General features: G+C 35.5%; 1 protein-coding gene across 1 annotated transcript; it reads right to left on the reverse strand.

Moving 5' to 3' along the window:
- Window positions 1–10,839: 10,839 nt before the first annotated feature.
- OR5M10 (olfactory receptor family 5 subfamily M member 10) lies at window positions 10,840–11,787 on the reverse strand. The gene has a single exon (XM_521969.5). It carries the CDS (start codon window positions 11,785–11,787, stop codon window positions 10,840–10,842), a length of 948 nt encoding a protein of 315 aa, XP_521969.1.
- Window positions 11,788–12,661: the final 874 nt, after the last annotated feature.

Raw genomic sequence — 12,661 nt, forward strand, 5'->3', positions numbered from 1 at the left:
CACGCCTGGCTAATTTTTGTATTTTTAGTAGAAACAGGGTTTTGCCTTGTTGGCCAGGCTGGTCTCGATCTCCTGACCTCAGGTAATCCACCTGCCTCTGCCTCCCAAAGTGCTGGGATTACAGGCATGAGCCACCGTTGCCAGCACCTTAGCCCACTTTTAAATGTGTTGTTTGCTTTTCTCTTGTAATTTGAAGTTTCTTATACATGCTGAATATTAGACCTTTGTCAGATACATAGTTTGGAAATATTTTTTTCTATTCCATAGGCTGTCTTTTTACTCTGTTAATAGTTTGTTTTGCTGTGCAGAAGCTCTTAAGTTTAATTAGATCCTACTTGTCAATTTTTGCTTTTTTTTGCATTTGCTTTTTGTGTCTTTGTCATGAAATCTTTGCCCATTCCTATTTCCAGGATGATATTGCTGACATTTTCTCCCAGGGTTTTCATAGTTTGGGGTTAGGCATTTAAGCCTTTAATCCATCTTGAGTTGATTTTTGTTTATGGTATAGGGAAGGGGGTCCAGCTTCAATCTTCTGCCTATGGCTAGCCAGTTATCCCAGCACCATTTATTAAATAGGGAGTCCTTTTCCCGTTGCCTGTTTTTGTCAGCTTTGTTGAAGTTCAGATGGTCATAGATGTATGGCTTTATTTCTGGGCTCTCTATTCTGTTCCATTGGTCTGATAATTTTTCAGTCTGCACTCCCCAGCTCTTCCCCCTGTATTAATCCCCAGTATTGATTGTTCTCATTTATTTTTCATGCATATTGAATGTTTCTCTCATACGTATAATAAGAACATGGGGGCATTTGGTTTTCTGTTCCTACATTAATTCACTTAGGATAATGGCCTTCAGCTGCATCTATGTTGCTGCAAAAGACATGATTTCATTTTTGTGGCTTCAAAGACATGATTTCATTTTTGTGGCTTCATAGTATTCCACATTGTGTATGTATCATATTTTCTTTATCCTGTTCATCATTGATGGTTATCTATGTTGATTCCATATCTTTGCTACAGTGTATAGTGCTGCAGTGATTGCACAAGTGCAAGTGGTTTTGGTAAAATAATTTACTTTCCTTTGGGTTTATACCCAGTAATAGGATTGCTGGGTCAAATGGTACTTATGTTTTAAATTCTTTGAGAAATCTCCAAACTGCTTTCCACAGTGGATGAACTAATTTACATTCCCACTGAAAGTGTATAAAGATTCCATTTTCTGCACAACCTCACCAATGTCTTTTATTTATTTTACTTTTTAGCAATAGCCATTCTGACTGGTGTGAGATGTTATCTCATTGTAGTTGTGATATACATTTCTCTGATGATTAATGATATTGTATTTTTTAATATATTTGTTGGCCACATGTATGTTTCATTTTGAGAAGTGTCTGTTCATGTCTTTTGCCTATTTTTTTATTATACTTTAAGATCTGGGGTACATGTGCAGAACGTGCAAGTTTGTTACACAGGTATACACGTGCCATGGTGGTTTGCTGCACCCATCAATCTGTTATCTACATTAGGTATTTCTCCTAATGCTAACCCTCACCTAGCCTCCCACCCCACAAAAGGCCCCAGTGTGTGATATTCCACTCCCTGTGTCCATGTGTTTTAATGGTTTTTGCGGGGGAGGTTTCCCGCCTGTTGAATTGTTTATGTTTCTTATATATCCTGGATATTAGATTTTTGTTGGATGTATCATTTTTGAACATTTTCTTTCATTCTTTAGATTGTCTGCTTACTCTGTTAATAGTTTATTTTCTGTGCAGTAGCTCTTTAGTTTAATTACATTCCATTTTTCAATTTTTATTTTATTGCAATTGCTTCTGGGGACTTATTCACAATTTTTTTGCTGAGGCCAATATCCAGAGTGGTATTTCTTCAGTTTTCTTCCAGGATTTTTATAGCTTTAGGCCTTATATTTAAGTCTTTAATCCATCTTGAGTTAATTTTTATATATGGTGACAGGTATGGGTCCAGTTTCATTCTTCTGCACATGGCTAAATAGTTATCCTGGCTCCATTTATTGAATAGGTAGTTCTTTCCCTATTGTTTATTACTATCAACTTATTAAAGATAAGATAGTTGTAGATGTCTGACTTTATTTCTGGGTTCACTGTTTCATTTTGTCTATGGGTCTTTCTTTGTACCAGTACCATGCTTTTTTGTTTACTGTAGCCTTGTAGTATAGTTCAAAGTTGGGTTATTTGATGCCGAGAGTATTGTTCTTTTTGCTTAGGATTGCTTTGACTATTCAGTCTCTTTTTTGGCTCCATATAAATTTTAGGCAAGTTTTCTCAAATTCTATGTAAATGGTGTCATTAGCTTGATGGCAATAGTGTTGAATCTGTAGATTGCTTTAGGCAATATGGCTATTTTAGCATTCTGATTCTTCCAATTCATAAACATGGGATGATTTTCCATTTGTTATATCATCTATGATTTCTTCCAGTAGTGTTTTGTAGTTCTCCTTGTAGAGATCTTTCACCTCCTTGGTTTGTTGTTTTCCTAGGTATTTTATTTTTGTGTGTGTGGTTATTGTAAATGGGATTACATTCTTGATTTAGCTCTCAGCTTGAATGTTATGGGAGTATAGAGATGCTAATATTTTTATACATTGATTTTGTATCCTGAAACTTTAATAAAGTTGTTTATCAGATCTAGGAGCTTTTTGGTGTAGTCTTTAGGGTTTTCTAGGTATAGAATAATATTATCAGTGAAGAGAGATAGCTTGACTTCTTTTCCTATTTGGATGCCTTATATTTCTTTCTCTGGCTTTATTGCTCTGGCTAGAACTTCCAGTACTATGTGAAATAGGAATGATGAGAGAGGACATCTTTGTCTTGTTCCATTTATTAGGCGGAATGCTTTCAGCTTTTTCCCATTTAGTAAGATGTTGGCTGTGGGTTTGCCATAGATGGCTCTTATTATTTTGAGGTATGTCTCTTCAATGCCTAGTTTGTTGAGTATTTTTTAATTATTATTATGAAGAGATGTTGGATTTTATCAAAAGCTTCAAAAAGAAGACATTCAAATTGTCAGCAGGTACATGAAAAAAGGTTTAATTCACTAATCATAAATGAAATGCAAATCAAGACCATAATGAAGTATAACCTCAACCAATTTGTAATGATTGTCATTAAAAAGACAAAAAAATGAACAGAGGTTTGCAAGGATACACAGAAAAAGGAATGCTTGTACATTATTGGCAAAAATGTAAATTAGTACAGCCACTATGTAACTCAATATAGCTGTTGCTCAAAAAAAAATAAAAACTACTTTATCGATAATGTTTTTTGCTGGAGGAGATAGATGACAAATACACCCACAAACAAATATATGGCAGGTGATGATAAGTACTGTGAAAACAAACAAACAAACAAATCGGGGCATAGGAGTAGAGGTTAAATAATTTGCCTGAGATTTCATAGCGAGTTAGAGGTGGAACCAGGACTTGATGAATTTGAAAGCTGACTCTAGTCACATGACCTCTGACTGCTGCCTGTGCTCTGAGGTGGGTGAGTATGCTAGCTAGGATCCAAAATCACTCAGGGCTGCTGACAGGGCTCCATAATCAGGTAAGACCATTCACTGTGGTATGTATTCGAGTGGGGCTGCTGGCTGTGGTCCACAGATTGATGGGGTCACTGCCTTTGCTCCAAATTTAGGTGAGATCACTGACCAGATCTCTTGGCCAGATAGGGCCACTGGCTATTTCCTGCAGTTTTGGGGGCTGCAAGCTGATCCATAATTGGGAAGTTTTACTGGATGTGCTCTGTAGTTTGGAGAGATAATTGACCAGACTCCGTCGTCAGATGGGACTGCAGGCTATGCCCAGCGGTTGAGTGGGGTTGCTGGCTTGGATCTCTACCTGAGTGGGGTGGGCTGCAAGTTGTGCTTTGTGGTTGGGTGGTGCTCTAGGCTGTGCTCTGCAGCTGGTCCAGCTTACTGACTGGTACCACAGCCAGACAGAACTGTTCAACATGCCTCCTGACCGAAAGGGCCTGCCAACTCAGCTCCACATGTGAGCAATGCTAGTGGCTGGGCTCTCTGGTGACATAAAGCTGCCAGCTAGAACATGATGCCACCACCAAGATCGGGTGCTGGTTGCTGTAAGCTACACCCCTTAACTTTGTTATGAGCTGACTGGGGTGGCCAAGCTGTGCCAAGTCTTCCGTTATTACCCACAAGGTTAGACAGAATGGGCCTCTTGGGAAGTTCTCTGGAACACAGGGAAGCTGGATGTCTGCCGTGGGCTCTCTTTTCTTCACTGGGGAAACCACAGGCCCAGGGAATCTCTTTCAGTGTGACACTGTGTTTGGCTGGGAAAGAAGCAAGTGAAACTGCTCCTCTTACAATTCTAATGTGGTTTTTTCCAGTTTTTATGCTCCAAGAGTGTGCCCCACCTCACCCATGGGTTACGGAATTTTCACATGGGCATTTTTCTCTGAGAAGTTGTTCATTGGTCATTCTGTGCTGGAAACCAGAATTGGGGGCCTCTTCTTTTTCTTACCTTGCTTTTTCCTTGCTTTTCCTTACTTTTATATTTAAATTCCAATATTAATAAATAAGTATCCTGTAATTATACATCCTGAGATCCGGACTAAACTGAAAATACACAGTTTTTGTTGCCTTATTTTCTCACTTACAATAGCAATGACTATTTGAATTCGGACATAGCTATTAATAACAAGTTTTATTTCCCCTTATCCCTAATATTTTACAAGATATCACACTGTATACAGCATAGGATGTATCTTTGCACATAATATATTACATAAAATGAATTATCTTTTTCTTAACTAGGAACATCCTCACTTTAATGGCTGTATAACTTTCTATTACAAAAAGCGTTTCACCTGTACTTTACACTTTCCTTCATGATCAAGGCTAATGACATTCTACGTAGTTAGAGACAGCTTCTATCCCATCTGGTGGATGCCTGTATTTTACCAGTTATTAAATGCAGGCAGTTCTCACTTTGTGATTTTGTAGGAACTAAGAACCGCAAAAACTAAGACATGTTTCCAGTATGGAAAGGTTTCTGTTACATGGTACCATGCTAAGCAGGAACTACTTGTATTTAATACATCATATGTTTACTTTGTCTTGATTATAAAATAAAAACAACACCATGAAATTCTTCACACAAGTTTCTTATGCCTTCAGTAGATTCTTAAAATTGAAATAGCTGAATAAAAGCATAAGAAAATGTTGTCTCCTTAATATGATAATAATATTAGGTTGGTAAGAAAAAAAAATAAGTGCTGTTACTTTTAATGGCAAAAAAACAAGATTACTTTTGTACCAACCTATTAAATATTAAATTTATTTTCAGAAAAACTTTATACCCTTAATCAATCAATGTATGAAAGTGCCAATCTATATCAGCTCTTTTAAATGTAGATATATCAAACAATATCTTACATCATATTTTTGGTTGCTAATATTTTGTGTGTTAATTTTAGCATTTTTGTATTTTAATCAATTTTTTACTTATAGTCTTTGATATTTATTTATATATTGATTCTTTAGTGCTTCAAATTATTTATATTAATTTCTTGTATTTCAATAATTTTACCAATTTATCTTGTTTGTGGCAAATACATTGCCAAATTGTAGGGTGCCTCTTAATTTTAAATAGTTTTATCTTCAAATTAAAGCAATTTGTTTACTCTTTTTACTACAAATTTTTCCCATTGTTATGAAGCACAGATATATTATTCTCTGATTATTTAAATATTTAATATTTATTTTTTTTCTGATTAATCCTTTTTTTCTCAGTGTTTGAAGGGACTCATAGTGGAAAAACATATGTGGCCCTCTCAGTTCTTTTGGGGGTAATTGCTGGGAAAAAAAAACTTCTTTGTGAGAAAAAGAGACTGTATTTAGAGATATTTGTTGAAAAAAAAATGTTACATGATGAACACGGGTATGGTGAAAACATAAAAGTTTGTATAACAGTGTTAATAAATCCATAGAATTAATATACCAAGGTTAAGTGTTTTCTCCTCACTTACCGGATACCAGCATCTTCCTGACTTTCTGGAAAACAAATAAACAACTCATTCAAAATATTTCATCCTTAAGCAGTTGTACCTATGGCCTCCACAGACAGTAAAATAATTTTCATTATTTTTCAATTGCTTTATAATGCATAAGTATTGCATGCACAACTACACTCTAAATTATACAACTATACATACAGTTTCTAAACTGAATCATAATATTATAATTTCTGCGTTAAAAATTTGGATAGCTAAAAGCATCTGATTTTCAATCTCCTAAGAGAAAATTGAAGACAAAAATATCTTCACCAGAAATTAAAATATATGTTCAATCTACATTAATGATAAGGATTTAGTTTAAAATATATGTATAGTTTAGCCAAAGAAACTGTGGTAATGGGCAGAAATAGATTGACTTAGGGTATAATAAAGGTGACATCACAAATCAGTGGGAAAACAAAGCAATGTTTAATAACACTGGGAGGAAATTGGTTAAAAATGTGAGGGCAAAAGTAATTTACAACATTAAAACATGCAACAAAATCATATCCAGGATAATTCATGATATTCCCATAAAATATTGCAATGAAAGCCAATAACCCCATATAAGTGCTTGCTTATTCAATTGTAGCATAAGAAAAAGTTATAAAACAACGATAAACAAAATATAATTTTTCTCCACAAAAATACAAATATTCTTCATGTAAGACACCATCATAAATAACATGAAAGAAAATTATTATGTGTAGCCTTTATTCGTTAAATATACTCTTCAATTTCTAATCTGTGCAAATTAAAACAGAATTCTTTTCTAAAACTTCCTTTGAGAAATCAAAGTAGCATATAACCATAAACAAGAGCTCCTACTACTGATAGAGTTATAGTAAAATGATTATTTTCAAACATTAGTGATACAGGTTTGTTATAAGATTTCTGGATAAAAATTTATCCATAGAAATGTTTAGCAAGACCTTTAAAAATGTTCAAAACATTTAATTCAGCAATTCCATTCTGGGAACATAACAAAAGGAACAATTAGAGAGAGATGTACAGATACATCGGTCATCAAAATACTAAGATACATTGATATGATGGAATCATGGTTTGGAAGATAATCAAATGGAATAAAACACACGTGAATGCTAAGAGCAACTCTTTTCAGGTAGTTGATTACTAGTAAGCGTTGCTTCTATTTCTTATCTATGTCAATATCGTTCATTGGTTTTCTACATTTGACATGTATTAATACTGTATTAAGATCATACAAGCTAATTATAATATGACATTAAAAATGTTCATAAAATATTTATGTAAAGGTGCATACATTATAGTATCAAATGAAAATCTCTATTCATATTTGCATACGGTGAGTAATTTTATATTTGTTTTAGGCATTATAGTAACATGTAGGCATATACATTTATTGAGAAGAAATATAACAAAATATAAACAAAACTTATTCCTTGTCATAGCAGGTCCTTAATAAATTTTACTTTTTTATATTTGTCTGTACCTGGAAATTAATTAATATAAATATATGTGTTATAACTGGGAAAATATATTAATAAAATGCAGCCTAAGAAGCATAAAGATTTCCCATATATCAAATTTTTCTCCCTTCACATGGATATTAAGATAATTTTAATTATCATGCATATAAATGATCACATTAGCCTGACTGTCAGGGAAAATTCACATTAGCTATTGTTAGGATACATATCACTATCACATAATAACCACTATTTCATCTATAGCAACACTCTTATTAATTCATAGTCTCCAATATTCCACCCAGCATTTGAAGTGTGTTGAAGAATGGCTTAATAACCACTACAGTATGAATTAGAAAGAGAGAAAATTTAAAACCAAGAAATCTGCTTTTGTGCTACTGAGTGGCCAAATGACGTTAGGCAAGTCATTTCATCTCTCTGTGTCTAAGACTCCAAATATTGTAAATGAAGATAATAATTCTCTCACTACTTCATTTTCATTTAAGAAAAAACAGTAATCCTAAAATTAGCAATACACTATGATTACATCAATTATTACTATTTCTATTCATGTCCATTTATGTTCCATTCTATCTCCAAAGAATTTCTGAGATAACTTTTACCCAAAGGCTTGCGCAATAAAAAAATTAAATTACAAATAGAATAAATAAATAAATATTTTTTAAAAAAGAAATTACAAACAGGTCAAGCATTTGGGTTACAAAGGTGTCAAAGTTTAAGTTTGGTTGCTGCAAGCCACAGCAATTCTCATAACTAGAAAATAAAAGGAAGTATACAGTTATTTAGGCAAAATATAGAGTGTGTTTGCACCAATTCTAAAATACAGTTTTCAAATAGAGTATTAGACCACTCTACTTGCTAGAAATTGAACACAATGCTTTGCCTAACCAGAGGAAGATAAAAGACTAATATAAAGAGCTATCCCACAGATTAAATGATGTTGTCATAAGATAAAGAAATATCCCACAGATGAAATGATGCTGGGCCTCTAAAAGGAAGCAAGGATGCTGTGTCACTCAGTTCCCAGCTCTTCTGCTTCACTCTTGTCTCTGCAGATCACCTGCTTCTGTTGTGCCACTGCCATTGCCAAAGCCAGGCAAATACACAAATAGTGCTAAAAGGTAAATATTAAATTGTTGCTGCCCAAAATTGCCTTCTTTCTTTTTCAGTTACTGTTTCTAAAAGCAGATTTGGATAGAACCCGACTTATTCAACCAACTGACACTTAAGAATATAACCCAATTTTACAAAAACTGCTAGCCATCTGTTTAATATTCTGGAAAACCATTTGAACATTTTATAGTAGATACAGTAGTTGATATCATATAAGCATTTTCTGTAGCATTTTCTGTATAGTGTTAGTTAAAAGCAGAGTGCAAAATATTAAAATGTCAAACATAAGAGGCAATTTAATAGGGCTAAATATGTATGTATTAATATGCAGTCATCTGATTGACTAAATAATACATTGATTAATGTGTTTCTTTATTTAGCCTCTTTGTGATTGATTTTCCCTTTAGTAGCTTTGAGAACTAGAATACCCTAATGTAAAAAAATAATGTGCCACAGACAGTTGTGTGAAGCAAAATAAATACTATTTCCTCCAAAAAGATACGTACACCCGTATAAATTTTTATACTGTTTCAGGGTGTTAAAGAAGCAGGAGTCTAGGAGAGCCACGGTGACAACATTTTAAAATCAACTCTGTCTTGAGGTTAACAAGGCACAGTCCTGGCCAGTCATGACCCATGTTCATAAGATGCTTATAGTTTAGGAAACAGCCTAAAAATACCTACAAGAACACGTTAATAATGCAGCAAGAGAACCTAGGTGTCCCAATCCTCATAAGAGTATATGCTTTTATCATGATAATAATAGTTATGCACACACTAAAATATCAAGGATCGTTTTCTTTAAATCAACAGAATGATAAATTTTGTCATGCCGTCAGCCTACCCACATGTAGCCACAACTTACTTTAGTCTGTACATAGATAAAAGACCATTAAAAAAACTTAAAGAGGGTGCATTCCTCCACTTGCTTTCTGGGAACACCTTACGTTGTAATGCAGTAGCCTTTAATAAATGATCTCTTTGGAGTAGCATTTAATGAACTATCTCTTCTCACTGCACTTTGCAGCTTATCTTGAAATTTTTCTTCTGTAGATCCAAGAACCCCCTCCTGGGATCTGGATCAAGACCCTTTTTCCAGTAACAAAGTCATTTATGCATATGCAAACATCAATTGATAAACCCTATTGATTCCTACTAAATTATTCCTAAGTCAGAGGTACTGCACTGGAAAACATACGTGGAATGCAATTGAAGTATTTTGATGATAGAAATGGATCCATGCACTTGAAAACTCAAAAAAAAAAAAAAGGGTATTGAGAGTTGATTTTCAGAATCGAGGACCATAACCGGTATTACCACATGAACCAAAAAGAAGCTTCTCACGATGTTTACAGTGTGGGTTTTGAGAATACTTACAGAAAATTTAACTTATAGGTGATTCATATATTTACATTTTTTGCACAATGATTACAATAAGTTCACAGGTTTCAGAACTATTGTTCAAGACACCACATTGAAGTAGAAACAATTTTTTTCTTTTTTCTTTTTCTTTTTATTTATTTACTTATTTATTTTTTTGGAGATGGAGTTTCGCTCTTGTCGCCCAAGTGGAGTGCAATGGCGTGATCTTGACTCACTGCAACCTCCGCCTCCCAGGTTCAAGCTATTCTCCAGCCTCAGCCTCCTGAGTAGCTGGGATTACAGGCATGTGCCACCACAACCAGCTAATTTTGTAATTTTAGGAGAGACGGGGTTTCACCATGTTGGCCAAGCTGGTCTCAAACTCCTGACCTCAGGTGATCCACCTACCTCTGGCTCCCAAAGTGCTGGGATTACAGGTGTGAGCCACCATGCCCGGCATCATTTTTTAAAAAATGTAAAATTAGCCACCCTATCTGGAGCCTCACTATGTCTCTATGGATAGTAATATTCAAAGGGGTTGGATTTTCAGAGTTTCTCTCAGGCTAAGTTAGTTAAAAATTTACCCCCAAGTATGTAAACCCAGTATTTTCATACAGAATTATTAGAAACCAAACAATTTATATTCATAGAATCTCTGACAAATAAAACATTATTAATTTCAACATTAAGCTTTTTATTTTTAAAAACTAAATCTTCAAAGTGTTAATTTTGAGAAGAAACTAAAGTGGTTACTAAGAGCCCATAATATTAAATAATGACTACACTAGGTTTTTCCATTTCAGTTTGTTACCCCACAGGCACTTAGGGATTACAAATAAACACAGGCCTAAACTGCAGTTTTACAAAAGGATTTTCCCCTAATCATTTGTTGTATGGCAAGGATTACATCTCTGTTCCGTAGGCTATAGATCAATGGGTTCAGCATTGGGCTCAAAAAACTATAAAAGACTGCAGTTATTTTGGACTCCTCTACAGACTTCTCTGATGGAGGCCTTACGTACATGCAGAAGAGGGTTCCATAAAACAAAGTGACTATTGTCAGGTGGGAAGCACACGTAGAAAAGGCTTTGTGCCTGCCTTCAGCAGAACGGATCCTGAAGATCGCTGCAAAAATGAAAAGATAGGACAGAAGAATGATGAAGAGAGAGCTTGAGAGAGTAAAGCCTGCAACTACAAACATTGCCATCTTTTTGACACGGGTGTCAGAGCAGGCCAGCATGATAAGAGGAGGATCAGCACAGTAGAAATGATTGATTTCAAGGGAGCCACAGAAGGATAAGTGAAAGGTCAGCAGTGTCTGAGAGAGCCCATTAAGGAAGCCATACATGTAAGGCAGAGCGACCAGAGAGATGCAAATGTTCTTGGACATCCTGGAACTGTAATGTAAAGGGCTGCAAATGGCTACATAGCGATCCAATGCCATTGAAGCAAGGATGTAAAACTCAGTGATCACTAAGGCGATGAAGAGAAGACACTGCGTGAAGCATCCAGCGTAGGAGATGGTCTTCTGTTCTGAGAGGAAATTGTGCAGCATATTTGGAGTAACATTGGAAGAATAGCAAATGTCTACAAAGGAGAGGTGGCCAAGGAAGAAATACATGGGTGTTTGCAGGTGGGAATTGATCCTGATCAGCAGGATCATGCACAGGTTGCCTGCCAGCGTGATTAGGTAGATGGCCAGGAACACCCCAAACAGGATCTTCTCTAGCACTGGGTCGTCTGTCAGTCCCAAGAGAATGAATTCTGTCACTATGGTGTGGTTTGGGGACAACATCTTCTTATCTCTTGAAAACTGAAAGTGACAAAGAATGTGAGGATTCTCTCTGATCCAGATTTGGCATTTGTTTCATCCATTTATCATTCACTCATTCATCTATTCATCTAGGCACCAATTACTTTTTTCAATAAACACATCAGAATTTCTGCACAACGTTTTCTCTTTATATGTGTGTGTTTTCCGTCTCTTTTTGTATCTCAAACCCACACACTTACACACAGGCACATTTTCTATTTCTGTCTCTTACATATATACATTTATAAATTTATACATTAATGCATTTATACTTGTCTTCTTGGCGAATTCTACATTTGGTAATTATTTTCAAGGTTTGTGAGGGAACAAAAAAAAAAACAAAGAAATGAATATCAGATATTAATATTAGCATCATTTAAATAAATAAATGTAGGAAGTCCAATCTTCAGTTTCCCTCCATGTCTGATATCTTATTATTTCAGATACAAAACAGAAGAAAAAAATTAAGGTAGCATTTTCACTTAAAACCTATGACTGTCAGCCGGGCGCGGTGGCTCACGCCTGTAATCCTAGCACTTTGGGAGGCCGAGGCGGGCAGATCACGAGGTCAGGAGATCAAGACCATCCTGGCTAACACTGTGAAACCCCATCTCCACTCAAAATACAAAAAATTAGCCAGGCGTGGTGGCGGGCGCCTGTAGTCCCAGCTACCGGGAGGCTGAGGCAGGAGAATGGCGTGAACCCGGGAGGCGGAGCTTGCAGTGAGCCGAGATCACGCCAGGGCACTCCAGTCTAGGCGACAGAGCGAGATTCCGTCTCAAACAAACAAACAAACAGAAACCTATGATTGTCAGTGAACATTAAATTAGTTAAACTTATTGCTTGATATATGGCT

Source organism: Pan troglodytes, chromosome 9 (genome assembly GCF_028858775.2).
Source record: "Pan troglodytes isolate AG18354 chromosome 9, NHGRI_mPanTro3-v2.0_pri, whole genome shotgun sequence".
NCBI lineage: Eukaryota > Metazoa > Chordata > Mammalia > Primates > Hominidae > Pan > Pan troglodytes.